Genomic DNA, 20,264 nt, shown 5'->3' on the forward strand with positions numbered 1-20,264 from the left:
GAATTAATAATTCTGTGGAAGCAAGACATAGATCTAGTCGGGTCGGAGACGAATAATAAAATATCATAGCCATTAAGCAGAAGCTTATGTGCCATACCTCCTGCAATCATCCCTGGAAAATCATCCTCCTTTCTTATCGCAGCTGCAAATGGATGCAGGGCAAGACAGAACAATAGTGGGGTAAGAGGGCAACCCTGCCGGGTACCTCTATCCAGAGTAAAATAATCTGAATTTAGTCCATTTGTTAGTACCGCCGCCACCGGATATCTATAAAATAACTTAATCCAACCAATAAAAGTACTCCCGAACCCATACATTTCCAAAATCTTGAAAAGATAATCCCATTCTACCATATCAAACGCCTTTTCGGCATCAAGTGAGATGGCAGAGATGGCAGATTGATAATTAGCTACTGAACACATGATATTGATGAGACATGTGCTCAGTCGTCAGTTTAGGAAGTTCTAAGGTTCCACAAAGTTTCTAATATCTTCATCAGTAGACGAAGACATGGAACTATAGAGATCAAGATAGAATTCTTTAAAAGCATTATTAATATCAATGTCAGAGGTAAATATTTCACCACCAGCAGATTTCACTGAGGGAATGGTAGAAAAAGACTCTCTCTCTGCTTTATAAATCTAGCCATAAGTTTTCCTGCTTTGCCCCCCGACTCAAAGTATGACTGACTTGCCCTGAATAACCAAAACTCCACCTTCCATGACAAAATAGTATTATATCTGTATTTCAATCGGGTGAAAAGCTTCAGCTCTGCCTTAGCACTTTTAATATTTCTTTCCAACACCACGAGTTCTTGCACTTTTGGATTTTTTGATGAATGAGGCATACTGTATGATCCAACCTCTAAGAACCGCCTTAAGTGCCTCCCAAGCCATGCCCACAGGGGATACTGAGGACCAGTTTGTCTCCATATAAACATTGATTTCAGTCTTTAACATTTGTTGGAAATCAGGATTTTGCAAAAGGGACACATTAAAGCGCCAACTATATGATTTATTTTTCTCTGTATGTGGAAACCTCACCAGGGTGTGATCAGAGACTAAGATATTTACAATTGAGCAATCAACAACAGATGAAATGAGGGAGAATAAATCTTATGGACTGATGAAAAACATTTATAGTCCCTACCAGATGGGTTCAAAAGTCTCCAAATATCTGTAAGACCAAGATTTTTACACATCCTGTTAAGTGTCAATGTTGCTCTATTGGGCTTGCACACTTTTGCTTCACTATGATCAAGGATTGAGTCCATCATAAGATTAAAGTCTCCTCCCAATATTATATCATGAGGGGTGCCAGTGGCTTGCAACATCCCTTCAAGATCTATAAAAAGCCCTGATCATCAGCGTTAGGTGCGTAAATATTAGCCAAAATCAACCTTTGCCCCTGAATTTAAGCTAAAACAATAATTACTCTCCCTAATTTATCTTTAGTTACATTTGAATTGTAAATGTTTATTTACCAATATAATGACTCCCCTGGTTTTTCTTGAGCCTGCACTAATGAAAACATGTCCACCCAAGGAAATATGCGTTTCTTGAAGAAACACTATATCATATTTCTTACATTTAAGAAAATAAATAACCTTCCTTCTTTTTATGGGGTGCCCCAACCCATTCACATTCTATGTGGAGAGAGACAATCCACTCATACTAACATGTGACATTTATATATAGTAGAAAAAATTAATTGTGTGTCAAAAACAAGATTATACAGACCACATTCCCCATTATTGAAACAATCAAACCCCGAACAAATCAAATGGGAAAAAAATAAAAACGTGTGCATTAACCCAGCGCATTACAGCGCCAACTGGCGTCCATCCCTCTAAACCCAAAAGGTTCATGAACGCCCACGAGCCCCAACGACATCTTTACCATCGGATTGCTCAATTTTGCCTCACAAATTTGTGAAGCAAAATTACTTAACAGAAAATACTTTGTACAATAAACCCCAGCCAATAGGCAGAATGAACACAAAGAACATGTAGATGCATTCACAGAACTGTCTCAAAGGTGTGATCCTCCATTAAACAAATTCTAGCCAATATAAAACCATTCAGTTTACTCGGACAGACAAATTAATATTCAGTGAGCTTCAACAGATGCCGTAATCATTCCAATGTCCCGTAAAAATACTCCACAAAAGAAACTCCAGCCAGTAGGAGGCATAAGCGTGAAGAACAAATAGAGTCATCCATAACTGTTCCGATGCAGTGTTATTCAACAGAACAAGCTCCAGCCGGTAGGTGGAACCAACACAAAAAGAAACAAAACAGGCATCCCGGTTCCTCGGATGGTCAAGTCAATTCACTCGGAGGCCGCATAAAAGTATATAACATAAATTACTCAGTCCGTCAACTTTATAAAAGACATCCTTTGTGTGAGCATGTAGATATTTTGCAGTCATCCGTAGTGTCTATTCTCAAACTGGCCAGGAACTTCAGTGTAAATGTGATCTTCCATCAATGCAAAAGTTTCTTTAAGGAAGAGTGTTATTCACAAAACAAACTTCACCTGCTAGGCGGAGCCAATGCAAAAAGAAACATAATCACCCAGCTTCCTCCGAAAGACAGAGTAAGTACAGCGAGTTGATCCACTAACCCGAGAAACACCCAATGGTTTACTCACCCATTGATTTTATAAAAGACAGCGCCTGTTTCGGAAATGTAAATACTTTACGACCTTCCTTCATTTCTATTCTCAGCTTGGATGGAAACATCAATGCAAAAGAGATCTTACGTTGATGCAAGAGTTTCTTGCATTCCCTGAACCGGGTTTCTCTCTTGTCGACTCGCAAAGTCAGAGAAAATATTATGATTCTTCCAAGAAAGCTTTCCTTTTCTCCTCGCCTGGCGCAACATGAGATCTTTATCGGATGATCTTCTTCAGCAGGTCTCCGAGCCAGAACTCTGTGAGCTCGCTTGATTTCCAGCTTGTGGCCTGTTAGGAATTTCACCATATCTCTGCCCTCCTCTTGCTCAGGAATTCCAACAATTCGGACATTATTCCTGCAGCTTCTATTCTCAAAATCTTCAAGCTTTTTAAGAACATCCGCAGGCAGATTAGCGGATGATTCCCTCTCCGATGACTATAGATATCTGTCATAACATCTGCCACTCTTGTAACTAACTCAGACAGTTTTATTTCCATCGCCGTAATCAATCAACGTATTACAGCGAGATCCTCCAAGTCAGCAAGAACCTTCATCAAAGCATCACCGACATGTTGGACAGTTGACGCTGGGTCTCCTCTCACACCATGTCATCCAAATCGAGTCCCCAGTCTGTAGGCCTGTTGGGGCTTTCATCCTGAACATGTAAGTGCTTTTTAATGTCTCCAGAGCCTGAGGGTTTTGACTTCTTTGCCATGTTTAACTAAAAGAGCAAATTGTCTAATTCGAATTTCACCAAACTATAACATAAGAATATTAAACATTTAGCAAAGTGCGCAGTGCTCATCGCTCAAACGACTGCTTCATTCATTGCGTCTCGTGTCCTCCAAGAGCATTTTTTGACACTTAAATACTTTGTTGTTATGACAGCCAACAATTTGTCTCAGTTCCTACATTTGCAGTTTGGAGGTTCTTCCAACAAGTGATAATAAAGTTCATGTGCAAACTCTGAAAATATAGTGGAACTTTAAATTATGAGAAAGACAATACATTAAATTATTTTCTTTCTAGGACTTTATTGTTTGTGTTTTCAAAAACACATCATAAACTATCTGCCCCACCAGAGGTCTTGCACTTTTTGTGGATTAAAAGTGTAGTTGATTGTACAGTCATGTGGAAATGGTTTGGCCTGTCCAGTCCTCTTAGGATGGGCTCCTTTCACATAAAGGGCTTCTGCACATTAAAGCATTCAGCGTTTTCCTTGAGGACATCACTGGGTCACATACTTCTCATTGTGTCACTACAAGAGATAAGACAGTGCTCTGATAGCAGGTGTTTGAGATTGCCTGTCGTAAATATGGAATGTTCTTCACATTGTAGTGGATACAGACCTTACACCGGCTATGTGTGGTTTAATTCTGAACTGAGCTACCATCGGTGTCCTTGGATTTCTCTAAAAGTGCCTTTCTTGTGTAGGTTAAACACTATCTGCAATGGCTACATGCTGAGTTCTAAAGTTTCACAGGAAATTGATGTGTCATTGCTGCCCTCAACTTATCTCACTTTGGCTAATGTTATGGCTAATCATTAAATCCATTTGAGAATTAGTTTTAAAAGCTGCACAGATTTTAAAAGATAATAAAGAATAATGGTAAAACAAGGACTTATGCTCTGTTCCAAAATCCAGTGAGCTGCCTCGCTGCCTTCATATACAGCTGCCTTCTAAGGTCATGGGACCTCTTAAGGGGCCGTTCACACTAAAATGCTTTTTGTTTGTAGCTGTGCGCTAGGCTCATGGATGTCTTGAACAACTCTGACTCCTCTCACAGCTACATAATCACAGCATTTTTTTAGATGGATGTGAAGTGGGGGTCTGGGTAGCTCAGCAAGTAAAGACGTTGACTACCACCCCTGGAGTCACAAGTTCGAATCCAGGGCGTACTGAGTGACTCCAGCCAGGCCCCCAAGCAACCAAATTGGCCCAGTTGCTAGGGAGGGTAGAGTCATATGGGGTAACCTTCTCGTGGTCGCTATAATATTGTTCACTCTCGGTGGGGCGCGTGGTGAGTTGTTCATGGATGACACAGGGGATAGCGTGAAGCCTCCACACACGCTATATCTCCGCGGTCATGCGCTCAACGGGCCATGTGATAAGATGTGCAGGTTGACAGTCTCAGACATGGAGGCAACTGAGATTCGTCCTCCGCCACTTGCATTGAGGTGAGTTACTACACCACCGTGAGGACTTACAGTGCATTGGGAATGGGCATTCCAAATTGAATACATTTTTTTTTTTTAAATTGCTGTGAAGTGAAAGGAACTTCAACATTCAAAAACACGCCTTGAGATGCTACGCATAATGTTCCATGTGTCTTGCTTTTTTTGTTTCTTTTTTTACACAAGATAGTGTTCTATGTGAACGCCCCGTAAGTGACTGATTTGGAATGTTCTGCATAGACAACAGCTCTGTATCCCATACAAATTGCATTCCTCAGTATTGAACGAAGCTCGCCACAATACATTCTGGAATTTTCTTGTGCGTAAAGGAAACGTGATGCTGCCTTTAAATTTGGCCCAAACAATGGACAGTATCTTAGTATGCAGGATAAATAAGCTATCCATCTTTTTAAGCAGCCTTCATGTTGGGAGTGTGCCATAATGCATTAAAATAGTACCTGTAGACAGCTCACTAGGTTTTGAAATGTTTAATTGTGGCATCTTTTAATTCAACTTTTTTTCTTTCCTTCTTATTTGTTATGTCACAACTACCCCCTATCACTTCCATATGTTTGTTCTTTTCCTCCTTGGGAGTCTGACTGCTTGTTTTTTTTTCCAGCTCTCTGTTTCTGACAAATAGAACAATAAATGTTCATACTAGGTTGTGGTTTTTACAACAAAACAATTGCCTCTTCTTTATTTCTCTCTCTCTCTCTCTCTCTCTCTCTCTCGCTTTCTCACCTTCTTCCCCTCTCGCATCTTATCCCCATTTCGCTATTTCTCTCTGTCTCCCAGGAGCTGCTTTTCAGTGTGTGTGCACTGAATGTTATCTCTACCATTGTGTGTGCTCTGGCCACAGCCGTGTGCTGTATGCAAATGGTTTCTACTGATTTACTACAGATGGTAAGTTTGATTCATATCACAATGTGTGTGTGTCTTTCTGGGTGTGTTTTTGATGTGCACATCACATTTTCCCATAATATCATAAAAATAAGATCAGATAATAAATACAACTGACCATATGAAAATATAATAGAAATACAGAGAAATAGTATTTAGTCTAGCCCTACATAAACATAAGCATTAGTTACAAAGGCAATTAAATGTAATCAAATTTCATTGTTGTGTGTACCTTATATTTATCAAAATATTTCAGATTAAGTAAAAGGAAAATCAATATGTGATATTCGAGTAGTGTTATAATAGTCAAACTGTGCAGAACGAGTACTCGATTAGTCGATTACTCATGCACATCACAAGTTCAAAGTAGTGTGGATTTGGTTTTATATTTTTGTGAATGACATCCCTTCTTTCAAAATTAACCTTTATGCTTTTTTAAGAGAGTAGTAACCTCTGTTCCAGTGCACTAATGCCTTGCCGTTCAAGGGGGTAATTAATGCAGAATTGAATGCAGATTTTTTGACCTTTTAAATACAAGGGAAAAACTGGCTTTAAAGGTGCATTAAGTACAATACAATAGTGGTCTATATACTGTATACTATAAATCAGTTTGGATGCAAATGTTTGGTGTTACCAATGGCATTGTGGAAATACCATATTCAGAGGTATATTTGTTTCCCATTAATTATTTATTCTAAAACAGATACTTTTAGATAATAAGAGAGATACTGAGATAAAGTGAGTAGTGTTTGACTAATAATGTGATCTCAACATTAGGGGGTCCACCCTTTTGTAGAAAAAAATAAGCTTTGTTAAGCTACTGATACATAAGTTGTCAACTCATGCAAGTGTAAATCATTGTAAATCTATTATTCAAAAGTACTGTTTATTTTTTTTGACAAAACTTTAAAGAGGACAAAATTGTTTAGTGCACCTTTGAAATTAAATGAAGTTAATTTTGAAATTAAAAACATTACAATACTCAATCAAAGAACAGTGGATCTGTCATCACTCCCTTTAGTGGATCTTTTCAGCTGGCCCATTTTATGTGAGATAAAATAAACTTGTGGGACATAAAGTTGTAATATTGTTTAAGAGTGGGCTTTTTGCATTTTATGGGTGATGCAGTAAATTGCACAGCCTGCTGTATAGCTGCAGTAAAGGCATGGCCAGAGGGAGATGAATTGAGATTAGTTATATTAGCATAGATTCGGCTCTGTGAGAGGCTAGAGCAGTAGAGGGATCAGTTTCAACTCAGGGCACAGAGTGCCAATGCAAGAAATCATCCCTTTTGCCAGCTGCACAGTCCATGAATAAAGACAAGGAAAGCCCTAGGGCTGGGATGAGGGTGAAGCTCTGGATAAAGGTTTTCCCTTTACACCTGTGTGTTTATAAGGGATTTAATTATAATTCATGGATAAAAATATACAATAAAGTTACAGTTTTGTGTAAGATTGCTGATTGCTATTTTTAATTGTGCCATTATACAAAACAGTCTATGTTTGACTTTCATTAAATATATAGTTGAATATTCACATACCATCTTCATTTTGTAGCCTTTGTTCATTTTGTAGCCATTTACAGTCACTTCTTTTCTTAATAATAACAGGATCAGGATTGAATCAGTGTTCACTGATTGATGAAACTTACCTTAGTCTAACATGTCATCAACTCAAACCTGCTTTCTCATCATAAAACAGCTCTTAAAACATATCCTCGGACTTGCAAGAAATTGCACAAAATTATGTTATTTTCCCTGTTTAAACCTTTCAACAGCTGTCTCAGATATCAGATTAAAGGAATGCAGTTCACACCCATTTTTTAAATATAGAGGTTTAAAAAAGAAACCAAGAAAGATTACATTGCATTAAATTAATGTGCTCAGTGTAATTACATACTGTAGCACACTCAGCACCTCAAATCTTCCAAAATATCCAGACCTTAGTGTGACGAGGAGGAGGGCAGGGCCAGGCCATGACTATGCACTCCTGACCCCCAATCAGGCTAATCAGCCGAGGAGAGGGATAAGTGCAGCGGGACGGGGCAGTTCAAGAGAGAGAGAGACACATGCAGCTGCCGTGTGTGTATTTGTGTCTTTTTGTTTAAATTAAATATTATTTTGACTGTTAATCCGGTTCCCGCCTCCTCCTTCCCCAACCTTAACCTTGTTACACTAAGCAACCTCTGATATTTGATGTTATCTCTATCAACTAACAGTCATCCTAATCTTTAATATACCTCATTTTTGACACTACAATGGTGCATTTGATCACCAGTAATGAAAATCAAGTGACTGAGATTGCAAAGACTAGAGCATTCTTTGTACTTAGACATTTTACTTACATGTATTTCTCTTTATATATTTAGACAATTACATAAAACATTTGACTGGCTTTGTACCATCGTATTCCATTAAGGATGTGACAAATACCATTTTTGACTTTTACATTGTATTTCATCAGTTTATGCCACACAGAGCACGTGCCTTGAGTGCAGACTGCATGACACCTCATGGCACCATTTTACACCAGACATTGGACTTCGATGATTTCATCCCACCCATCCCTCCTCCGCCGTACTACCCCCCAGAGTACACCTGCACACCTGTGATGGAAGGCCAGAGGTATACCCATTAACATATTGACACAAGCACACACACAAAAAGACACACAGTTTGCTGCTCACATCCCAGTTGACCTGAAATGTCCTAATATCTGTGTTGTATATGAGAACTGGTTTGATCTGCTTGGCAGGAAAAATACAGTAGTTGTGAGAAATAGGTTTTAGTGATTGTAAGTAGTTGATACACAAGAACCCTGTGGAATTATTATGCAAAACATCCATAAAACACTTTTATTTTTATTGGAATTCAGATGTAGTGCCCTTAGAAATAAAACCAGCACCATGTTGAATAAGTGCATGGTCTTAATGCACACAGCTCTGACAGCCAATATAATGAAGCAGCAGTGTCCCTGGCCTGGTGTAAATCCACCATTGATATCTGTCTCCCACTGTGAGGCACTCTGCCCACCACACCATCATAAAAACGTGCTGATGAGGCTGTTTACCCTGCAGCCACATTAATGTGTCAACAAAGCAGTAAATACATACAGAGCAGCCCTTCATGTGCACTGGGTGTTTCAAAGCACAGACAATGTCATGATGTCATAAGGGAAACCGATGAAGAGAGGTTGGTTAATTAAAAGAATGGGATAGCTAGCCCACTGGGCACAGCTGATTAGTTGAATAGGCAAATGCGGAATGGTTATTATTTCTCCCAGTTCCTAAAACCCTCTCTGATATTTTTTATGGCTATTGTCCTTACCAACACTGTGCAGGCACATTTGTTGAAACATTGACGCATGGTTGTAATCATGTTTTACCATCTCTGTCCATTAGAGGGTTGCATCTGGATTTTCCACACTCTCCCTTCAGTGCTATTTATGGAGTACCCATTAACAGCCCTGGTACTCTGTATCCATCTGAGCTGCCACCACCATATGAATCTGTGGTGGGACAGACACCTGCCAGTCAGGTAAGAACACCTTCTACATACATGTATTAACATTGCATGTTTTGGTTTGTGTTAGTAGTGTCTAGTATGGTGGTTATACACTGAACAGCCACAACATTAAAACAACCTGTCTAATATTATGTAGGTCCCCCTCGTGCTGCCAAAAAAATGTCAACCCATATTTCAAAACAGCATTCTGAGATGATATTCTTCTCACCACAATTGTACATTTACATTTTTACATTTATGCATTTGGCAGACGCTTTTATCCAAAGTGACTTACAGTGCACTTATTATAGGGACAATCCCCCTGGAGCAACCTGGAGTTAAGTGCCTTGCTCAAGGACACAATGGTGGTGGCTGTGGGGATCGAACCAGCAACCTTCTGATTAACAGTGATGTGCTTTAGACCACTACACCACCACCACTCTATACAGAGAGGTTATCTGAGTTACCGTACACTTTGTCAGTTAGTACCAGTCTGGCCATTCTCTGTTAATCTCTCTCACCAACAAGGCATTTCCAACCACAGAACTGCTGCTCTATGGATGTTTTTTGTTTTTGGCACTATTCAGAGTAAATTCTAGAGACAGTTGTGTGTGAAAATCCCAGGAGACCAGCCCGTCTAGCAACAATGATGCCACGGTCCAAATCACTGAGATCACATTTTGTTTCCCATTCTGATGGTTGATGTGAACATTAACTGAAGCTCCTGACCCGTATCTGCATGATTGTATTCATTACACTGCTGCCATACGATTGGCTGATTAGATAATCGCATGGATGATTGATGGTCAGATATAATACAAAATATGTACTGTTTAATTTTGTTGACATACAGTACATTATGCTGAATATGTTAAGAGAATTAATAGGTTTGAGATGACAGTAATTTTATTTCACTCTGTTTTGGTGAAGAATCAGTTCTTAGTATCTCATAATTTGTAATGGCAATTTGCAGTATCTCCTACAATATATCTCAGCCTTACAGTAATTCCGACTCACTGTGTTAGCATTCCTCTGATTCAGCAATGCTCCTCCTCTTCAGTTACACTCATTTGTTTGTGTAAAGCTTGACAGTCAAAAGGTCCTTCGGTGCACTTGAGGGCTCAAATAAGTCAATATAAGTGCGTTTGTATAATGGATTATAATTTTCTCTGGAACACATAAGCAGCACGGGCAGGAATTTTAGTCCATTTAAAAGAAATAGACTTTCTTCTAGTGAGAGCAGGGCCTGTACTTGAACAATGATTTTTCCATCAAATTTTTCTTCTTGGCCTGATGAAAAGGAACAAGAGCTCTCCTCTTCACAAAGGACCACCGAAACCTTTCAAATCCAGCAGCGGAGTCTGTGATCAAGCATTTTTATTTTAAGATTTGTGGGAATCTGTGATTAAAAAAGGAGACAATTTTGAAAGGTTTCTTTCATTTTAGACCTTTCTCATGTGAGACTATTGATAACAATCTGCAAACAAAGCATTGGAGGCAGTTCAATCAGTGGAGCATTTTCTTTCCTGAAGCACAGGGCTGAGAGGGTTTGAAAGGGTACAGCAATGGAAATACTGGTACTAGACAGAGATGGGAAGAAATGTGTTTTAATTTATCATAGTCAGTTTAGGAAGAAAATGATGCTTCTCACAAAGTATTTATACATTTTGGCAATGGGTGCTTCTCAATCGGAAGGCTGCAGCATCGTTTGGGTGGATGTCTTGGCTGCCACGTCATCAAGCATCGTCTAAGGCCATCTCAATTGTGAGGAACCTCAGAAGGCAGCCTCATTTCGCAGCCTTCGTTTGCCACATTTTGGAGGATGCATCAGGTGTATTCTTTATGTCAGGGGTGGGGAACGTCAGGCCTCAGGGCCGTATAAGGCCCGCGAGGCCATTTGAGAAATAAATTGAAAACCAAAATATGGCCTTGATTCAGTTAACCTGAAAAATAAATTCAGATGTTTAAAAATGAATTTAACAGACAACTACATAAAATATTGTATAATAGACAGACCTTTTAGTGTTTGTGGTGTGTGAGCACGTAACTGAACGCGTACATTAATTCAACCCATAATCACAAATTGCGAGTAATTGTATGGCCCACAAATAATTTCATAAATACTCAAATTGCCCTTAATGGAAAAAAGGTTCCCCACCCCTGCTTTATGGCCTTCAATCACCCACAATCCTTTGCACATGTCCCAAATTATATAAAAAAAAAAAAAAGGGTCAGAAAACGAGTTGTGCAACCACGGATGTGGAAAACTTTATGACACAGCTTACTTTCTCTCTCTCTCTTCAAGTTTTTATTTGTATTTGCAGAAATGACAATATGTAGTAGAAAAAAATACCAAACAGTTTAGACAACACAACAAATCAGGAGATGCAAATCACCAAAAAAATAAATAAATACATTTAATAAAATGGCAATTAAATGAATTTGAAAACCTTTGAAAATGTTAGATCTAGGGTCTAGATCTTTTTTTCATTATTGAAAGGATTTCAATTTAAATTCTAAGATCAGTTTTACAAAATGTATTATATAAAGGCTTTTTTATTTAGTGACTCTAGCTTTGTGAATAACAAATTTAGCTAAAATGATATAGAGAATAAGGACATATTTCTCATTTTCTGAAGTATATGGGTTTTCTAAACAAAGTAAAAAGTAACAAATGGTTCTAAGCTTATATTTTGCCATGTGCACTTACTAGGCCATCTCAATCTAGCGCTGAATGCTGAGGAGAAGTCTAGCCTACAGCCTCAGATGGTCTGATCTAGGAAGGACGCAGCCTAGGCTGAAGAATCAGCCTGTAGTGTGCATGCAGCAGATGGATCGGTCATAATATTTACATTTTTTTTCGCCACATATCTTTATGAAGTTAGTTTGTGCTGTGCTAAATTTATCTGTTAAGACTTTCAAGTGTTTTGAATGAATCATTCATGTTACGAAGATGTTTTGAAATGTAAACCACACCATGTGAAGTCAGATTCACACAGATGGTTAAAGAGCAATTTTGATCTCAGAGAGCCCCCTGCTGGTAATTGGACGTTACTGTTGCATTAAGGCACTGCTGTGATGCCAGATGTCAGGTTTCAGCACATTCCTCAGTGCCAGATGTTCTGCTGTCTGATTCTCCTCCTTTTGCAGTTCTTTGTAATCTTCCTCAGGTGTAAGACAGTTTTCAATCACCATCCTCTCCAGAAGGTTACGCTTACAAATGTAAGTAACATGTTTGTGCCTTTTTCTCCCAGATCACCACCAGTCTTGAGCAGCAGGTGACTGAGTCCAGTCTGTGTGAAAGGAACACCACAACTGGCCTTAGCACTCAGGGTGAGGAAGCCTCAATGTTATTTAACAACCATGCAGTGAGAGTTTTTTCCCACCTCATCTCTGATATACATAAACCCGGGAAGTATTAGGGAATATGAAAAGTGTGATTTCCAAGCCTGGAATAGTCATGGAAGTTAATACAATTTTAAAAAGGCATTGTCGACTGTATATAAATATACTGTATATAGTTAATATACATTTATGAAGTTATATTCAGTTCTAAAGTATTTCTTTGACTAGAAACTGACTGACTGACAGACAGACAGACAGACAGACAGATAGATAGATAGATAGATCTATCTACTTGCCTCTTTATCTCATAGCCAAACACATGCAAAGTTCAAACTGCTAACACCTAATTAAAATAGATGATATCTTTAAAGCAATAAGAGTTTCATATTTGTGGTCCGGATAGCATACAGTGAGGGAAAAAAGTATTTGATCCCCTGCTGATATTGTACAGTTGCCCACTGACAAACAAATGATCAGTCTATAATTTTAATGGTAGGTTAATTTGAACAGTGAGAGAAAGAATAACAACAAAAACATCCAGAAAAACACATGTCAAAAATGTTATAAATTGAATTGCATTTTAATGAGGGAAATAAGTATTCGGCCCCTCTGCAAAACATGAGGTCACAGAGGTCAGACGTTTCTTGTAGTTGGCCACCAGGTTTGCACACATCTCAGGAGGGATTTTGTCCCACTCCTCTTTGCAGATCTTCTCCAAGTCATTAAGGTTTCGAGGCTGATGTTTGGCAACTCGAACCTTCAGCTGCCTCCACAGATTTTCTATGGGATTAAGTTCTGGAGACTGGCTAGGCCACTCCAGGACCTTAATATGCTTCTTCTTGAGCCACTCCTTTGTTGCCTTGGCCGTGTGTTTTGGGTCATTGTCATGCTGGAATACCCATCCACGACCCATTTTCAATGCCCTGGCTGAGGGAAGGAGGTTCTCACCCAAGATTTGACGGTACATGGCCCCGTCCATCGTCCCTTTGATGCGGTGAAGTTGTCCTGTCCCCTTAGCAGAAAAACACCCCCAAAGCATAATGTTTCCACCTCCAAGTTTGACGATGGGAATGGTGTTCTTGGGGTCATAGGCAGCATTCCTCCTCCTCCTCCAAACACGGCGAGTTGAGTTGATGCTAAAGAGGTCGATTTTGGTCTCATCTGACCACAACACTTTCACCCAGTTCTCATCTGAATCATTCAGATGTTCATTGGCAAACTTCAGACAGGCCTTTACATGTGCTTTCTTGAGCAGGGGGACCTTGCTGCAGGATTTCAGTCCTTCACGACATAGTGTGTTACCAATTGTTTTCTTGGTGACTATGGTCCCAGCTGCCTTGAGATCATTGACAAGATCATTGACAAGATAGTTCTGGGCTGATTCCTCACCGTTCTCATGATCATTGCAACTCCACGTAGTGAGATCTTGCATGGAGCCCCAGACCGAGGGAGATTGACCGTTCTTTTGTGTTTCTTCCATTTACGAATAATCGCACCAACTGTTGTCACCTTCTCACCAAGCTGCTTAGCGATGGTCTTGTAGCCCATCCCAGCCTTGTGTAGATCTATAATCTTGTCCCTGAAATCCTTGGATGGCACTTTGGTCTTGGCCATGAACGAGGGTTTGGAATCTGATTGATTGATTGCTTCTGTGAACCGGTGTCTTTTATACAGGTAACAAACTGAGCACTCCCTTTAAGAGTTACCTGTAATAAAGACATCTGGGAGACAGAAATCTCTGATTAAGAGGGGGTCGAATAATTATTTCCCTCATTAAAATGCAATTCAATTTATAACATTTTTGACATGTGTTTTTCTGGATGTTTTTGTTGTTATTCTTTCTCTCACTGTTCAAATTAACCTACCATTAAAATTATAGACTGATCATTTCTTTGTCAGTGTCAAACATACAAAATTAGCAGGGGATCAAATACTTTTTCCCTCACTGTATAATCCTTTGGTTACATCTTTCAGTCTGTCTGTATATAAAGAATATATGGTCTATGTTTGTTATTCCTTTATTCCAACAGCCTCTGTTGATAGTACTTCCCTTATGGTGTCAGAGACGGCAGACATCCCTGATCACAGCTGTTCCTCTGAAGACCTGTGCTCTCTAGAGGTGCAGGGCTCTGATTCTTCTCCTTATGGTACATCACGCATGGCACCAACTATTGGCAGCTGCACAAGCCTGGAACACAGCACCTGCTCTTCCCTGAGACGACAGGCCTGTGCCCGGCTCAACCACAGCGAGTCCTCTGTCGCGCAGGAATCTAAGCCCCAATCGCCCCAGATGTCACCCGAGTCTGTCAATACTCTCGAGAAGGAGGAGAGTTCAGCGGTTTTACCTGCATATTATACACAGCACAGAGAAAGATCCAATAAGAAGCTAACCCTCCCTTTTCCTCTGAACGCTCCATCTTTTTGTGCTTCTAGCTCTGCTGTGACTTCCACTGCAGGTGCAACTTCTATTCTGAACCCTTCTGTCTGCTCCTCCCCATCACCCACCGGTCAGCTGTGGGGAACCCGGCTCTGTTTCAGCATATGGTCCCCATCCTCCTCTTCCTCACTGGCTCCACAACCCCATGCTACCTCTGCCCTCAGCAGCTCCAGCCTCCACGAGCGTCCCCGCACTCTCCGTGCCACCAGAGGTTACCGGAAACTGGCGAGGATTGTGCGTTCCACTAGCGAACCAATATCCTGTACTTCCATATCTAGAAGTATGTGAGTTCCCTTACTGTCTGTGATTTGAATGTACAGTGGCCCCAAAACACTTTTAGGGTGTTAGAAAATGGTCCTAGAGGTGCTAGAATTAGTCCACTCTCAAAAGCATCCTAATTCCCTCACCTTAATATTGCTGAAAAACCATATGTCTTTCTTTTCTGTGGAACACAAAAGGAAAAAATGTTTATCTTCACCAGTCTTTTTGCCACGAAATAAAAGTGAACAGTGACTTCAGGCTGTCAAACTCCAAACAGGACAAAAAAACATAATAATATTATTATTATTTGAGAGTGTATTACAACTTAAATTTTGTATTGTTTATCTACTACTTATACTGTCATTTAGTGTTTTTTGTTGTTTTCTTTTTTGGAACTTGACAAAGACATTCATACACATGTATGCCTTATGTGTCCAAATACTTTTTGGGGTCACTGTATTGTTGAGGTTAACTATCAAACCTTTTGAGAGGTATGCCACCTCACAAACTTAGCTATTAATCATCCATGAGCAATTTGAGCATGTGAGTTTACTTGCAGGTGATTGCTGTGCTCCAGCTTCTAACCATCCACCTGAGGACTCCCCACTGACCCCCTGTGATCAAGGTAACACCCTCTCCTCTTCTGTTTTCTATTTTCCACATAACATAGTACTCAGGAGATTTAGTTGTTCATCCACCTTTAAATAAAATTGTAGAAAGAATATTAGAATTACATTCCAAATAAATGGCCAGGATTTTTTTTTCCACAGCATGTATGGAGCTCTCTGAGAGTGTTCGACAGACTGCCATCAAGCACAGCAGCCTTGGATGCAAGAAACAGAAGAATGCTGGGAAGGTTGACATCCGACTTAAACCTCACATTCCTCACTCAGTGTCTACAGAACACCCACACTCTCTTGCAGACCTCAAAACCTACAAAGACACCAAAGTACTGGTGGCCAAATTCCTAGAGCACTCTAGCTGCAGTCTACCTCCAGAGGTCCAGCAGGTGGTCAACAGCATTAAATGTGTCATTAAATCTGATGAGAAGCACATGGAGGAGGCCATATTCAGTGCCAACATAATTGATCAGGTGAATTTCCGTTGACCTCTGTATTCCGTTGACCTCTGTATATTTTTGTAAAATGCACATGTAAAGGGATCAATGGAAAGGAGGAGGCGAGAACCGGCTTGTCAATATAAATAAAAGTTTAATATAAAACTTTATCAAAAGACAAACACACACGACGGACATGTCCGTAAACTATCTCTCTCTCCCGCACGATCCTCTGCAGTCGACCTTTATCCCTCTCGGTAGGCTTGATTAGCCTAATACGGGACTGGGTGTGTAGGATCACTACCCGGCCCCGCCCTCCGCCCTGCCACATTCCCCCATCGTTCTCTCAGGCTGGGGAGCCCCCAGCATGACGTACACCCCTCCCCCCTCTTTCCCTGGGGGAGGGCGTGCCCTAAGCCCCGTCTGCTGGCAGGTTATCCCCATCTACCTGGACGAGGGAGGAGACAAGGGGAGTGAAAAATAAATAATTAAACTGGGGGGTACTTCCTGTAACAGTGTAGTACCCCCCCAAAAAACTCAGTAAAATTTAAAAGAGAGGGAAAAGGCCAACGCAGAGCGGCAGTGAGAGAGAGAGAGAGAGGAGAGAGAAATGAAAAAAAAAATTCGCCAGTTCTCCGATACGCCATAGCTTGTTCCTCGGCCACTCCTCCACCCTCTATCGGACGACAGCCGCACCTCTCCGGGGGGATCAGAGGCAGACCTCCAGCCCCCGGCGGACGGAACGCCCCGCCGCGTTCTCGGGGAACAGAAGGGGTCACCCCGGCCCCCTGGCAGCGGTTCTCCTGCTCCAGGCGGTCGGCAGCAAGTCCCTCCCCGCTCGCGGTCGGCGGTCTCAAACCCCACCGCGTTTCAGCGGCTGGTAGGGAATTCCTCCGCCCCTAGCAGCGGCCCTGACTGCTCTAGGCGGTCGATTAGGAGCCCCTTCTCCCCTCGCGGTCGGCGGCCATCGTCCTCTTTCAGGCGGCTGGGCTCCTCGTCCCCCCGGCAGATGGCCGCGGCTGCTCCGTTTGGGTGGACGGTAGTGGCGAGAACTCTACTGCGGTGTATCCCTCCTCCTTCACGGGTTTTCGGCACCAGTGTAAAGGGATCAATGGAAAGGAGGAGGTGAGAACCGGCTTGTCAATATAAATAATAGTTTAATACAAAACTTTATCAAAAGACAAACACACACATGACAGACATGTCCGTAAACGATCTCTCTCTCCCGCACGATCCTCTGCAGTCAACCTTTATCCCTCTCTGGAGGCTTGATTAGCCTAATACGGGACCGGGTGTGTAGGATCACTACCTGGCCCCGCCCTCCGCCCTGCCACAGCACATTTCTAGGCAATGCCTGATTTTGTAAATTTTATATTTGTGTATAAATGATATTATTATTAGGTAAAATCTCAGCCATATGCTCTGCGATTACTCTTTTTTTTCACTCTGCATGACACAACATAGTTTCACCTTTTTTCTTGTGATAAATAGTTAAAAGGGATGATTCACCCGATAATGCAAATTCTGTCATCATTTACTCAACCTCATGTTGTTCCAAACTCATATGACTATCTTTCTGCCATGAAATATAAAAGGTGATGTTAGGCAGAATGGATGCCTCAGTCACCATTTATTTTCATTGTAAGGAAAAAAGATGCAATGGTGACTAAAATTCTGCCTGACCTCACCTTATGTGATCCAAGGAGGAAGCAATATCATACTGGTTTGGAACAACCTGAGGGTGAGTAAATGATGACAGAATTTTCATTTTTTAAGTTCAACTATCCCTTTAATAGTTATGGTTGACCTATCACATTATATTGAGAATGCTTGTTTTGTTCCGACCTTCTACACAGTTGATGACACAATCGCAGAATGTCATGGGCAGCCCAAGGAAGCATGCGCACGAAGACCTGCATTTACAGAGCTGTGGAGCTTTGAGTTCCCCTTCCTCATCCTTGCGCCGTCCTTCACGCAGATCCAGTCAGACAGAAATCTCTGGTACCCTGGATCTGCAGTCTCCACATCATCCTCAAAGCTTCATTGGTATATGCAGAGAAACAACACTCTGACCCTCTGGATCACAACAGGATCCTTTTCCTCATGCTCTCAATATGTGCCAAGGCCATGTCCAAACTCTCATCAGCAGAAACAGTAGCTCTTGAAAAAACAGTGAGTTAATGTGGAGTTGACACTCCCCATGTTTAAAAAAAAAAAAAAAAAAAAAAGAAGAAGAATGAAACTCCAGAATGTTTACCTTCAGGGGTATATATTTTTATTTTATTGTCAAAATAAAGGTTAAATATTTGTTCAAATGTTCAATTTGCTACTGTGCTACATAGGAGAGTGGGTCTGTAATGGACCATAGAAGGAGAGGAGGATTTACCTCTTTTAAACTGTTTATTTAATGAAATAACATGATACACAACTTCTGCAGACATTGTGTGAATTATGGGACATATTCGTTCATTATGTGCCACTGCAGGGCAGAGAACTCGGTGAAGCTGGATTATCAACTTACCTCAGTGTGTAATTATTATTTTCAGTGTTGCAAAATAAAAATGTGTCTGTTTGTATTTTTATCCCCTTCTGCAGATTATCTGGTTGGAAAAACATTACTTTTATGGGGTTTTGAGTCCTTAGTAACAATGAGTTTTTGGTAACGTCCACCTGACAGAGATCTCAGTAAATCTCAACGTGACTCTGCAGTGAAAATCCTTGTTTTGACTAGATTCTGTTCTGTCTGTATTCAAAAAACCGACAAAGAGTATTTGCTTTGCTGTCCAATAAAGTTTTTGTTCAGTTTGCAAATTCTTTTCAAGAGCCCTTGGTAAACTTCTCAGGGAGATTGAATGATCCCCAGTCAATGATTTGCTACAACAGGTGGCAGATACTTGTTTCTTAAATATATCAAACAATCTTTCCCAAGTACAGTTGAAATCAGAAGTTAACATACACCTTAGCCAAATATATTTAAACTCAATTTTCACAATTCCTGACATTTAATCGTAGAAAACATTCCCTGTCTTAGGTCAGTTAGGATCACAACTTTATTTTAAGAATGTGAAATGTCAGAGAGAAATAGTAGAGAGAATGATTTATTTCAGCTTTTATTTCTTTCATCACATTTCCAGTGGGTCAGAAGTTTACATACACTTTATTAGTATTTGGTAGCATTGCCTTTACAATAGTTTAACTTGGGTCAAACATTTTGGGTAAACTTACACAAGCTTCTCACAATAATTTGCTGGAATTTTGGCCCATTCCTCCAGACAGAACTGGTGTAACGGAGTCTGGCTTGTTGGATTCCTTGCTCGTACACACTATTTCAGTTCTTCCAACAAATTGGATTGAGGTCAGGGCTTTGTGATGGCCACTCCAATACCTTGACTTTGTTGTCCTTAAGACATTTTGCCACAACTTTGGAGGTCTGCTTGGGGTCATTGTCCCTTTGGAAGACCATTTTGCAACCGAGCATTAACTTCATGGCTGATGTCTTGAGATGTTGCTTCAATATATCCACTTAAATTTCCTTCCTCATGATGCCATCTATTTTGTGAGCTGCACCAGTCCCTCCTGCAGCAAAGCACCCCCACAACATGATGCTGCCACCCCCATGCTTCAAGTTTGAGATGGTGATCTTCGGCTTGCAAGCATCACCCTTTTTCATCCAAACATAACGATGGTTGTTATGGCCAAACGGTTCCATTTTTGTTTGATCAGACCAGAGGACATTTCTCCAGAAAGTAAGATCTTTGTCCCTATGTGAATTTGCAAACTTTAGTCTGGCGGTTTTGGAGCAGTGGCTTCTTCCTTGCTGAGCAGCCTTTCAGGTTATGTCGATATAAGACTTGTATTACTGTGGATATAGATACTTGTCTCCCTGTTTCCTCCAGCAGCTTCACAAGGTC

General features: G+C 40.7%; 1 protein-coding gene across 1 annotated transcript in view; it reads left to right on the top strand.

Moving 5' to 3' along the window:
- LOC127646933 (protein ENTREP2-like) overlaps positions 1–19,105 on the top strand; it is a 205,060-nt gene extending 185,955 nt beyond the window's left edge. The window contains exons 5-12 of the mRNA XM_052130920.1: positions 5,647–5,754; positions 8,214–8,374; positions 9,151–9,286; positions 12,508–12,586; positions 14,629–15,315; positions 15,856–15,921; positions 16,067–16,389; positions 18,210–19,105. Of these exons, the coding sequence (XP_051986880.1) occupies positions 5,647–5,754; positions 8,214–8,374; positions 9,151–9,286; positions 12,508–12,586; positions 14,629–15,315; positions 15,856–15,921; positions 16,067–16,389; positions 18,210–18,425 (1,776 nt within the window). The 3' untranslated portion in view covers positions 18,426–19,105. The remainder of the gene's footprint in view (positions 1–5,646; positions 5,755–8,213; positions 8,375–9,150; positions 9,287–12,507; positions 12,587–14,628; positions 15,316–15,855; positions 15,922–16,066; positions 16,390–18,209) is intronic.
- The last annotated feature ends 1,159 nt before the right edge of the window (positions 19,106–20,264 follow it).

The sequence above is a fragment of the Xyrauchen texanus genome, chromosome 1 (genome assembly GCF_025860055.1).
Source record: "Xyrauchen texanus isolate HMW12.3.18 chromosome 1, RBS_HiC_50CHRs, whole genome shotgun sequence".
In the NCBI taxonomy this organism is placed as follows: domain Eukaryota; kingdom Metazoa; phylum Chordata; class Actinopteri; order Cypriniformes; family Catostomidae; genus Xyrauchen; species Xyrauchen texanus.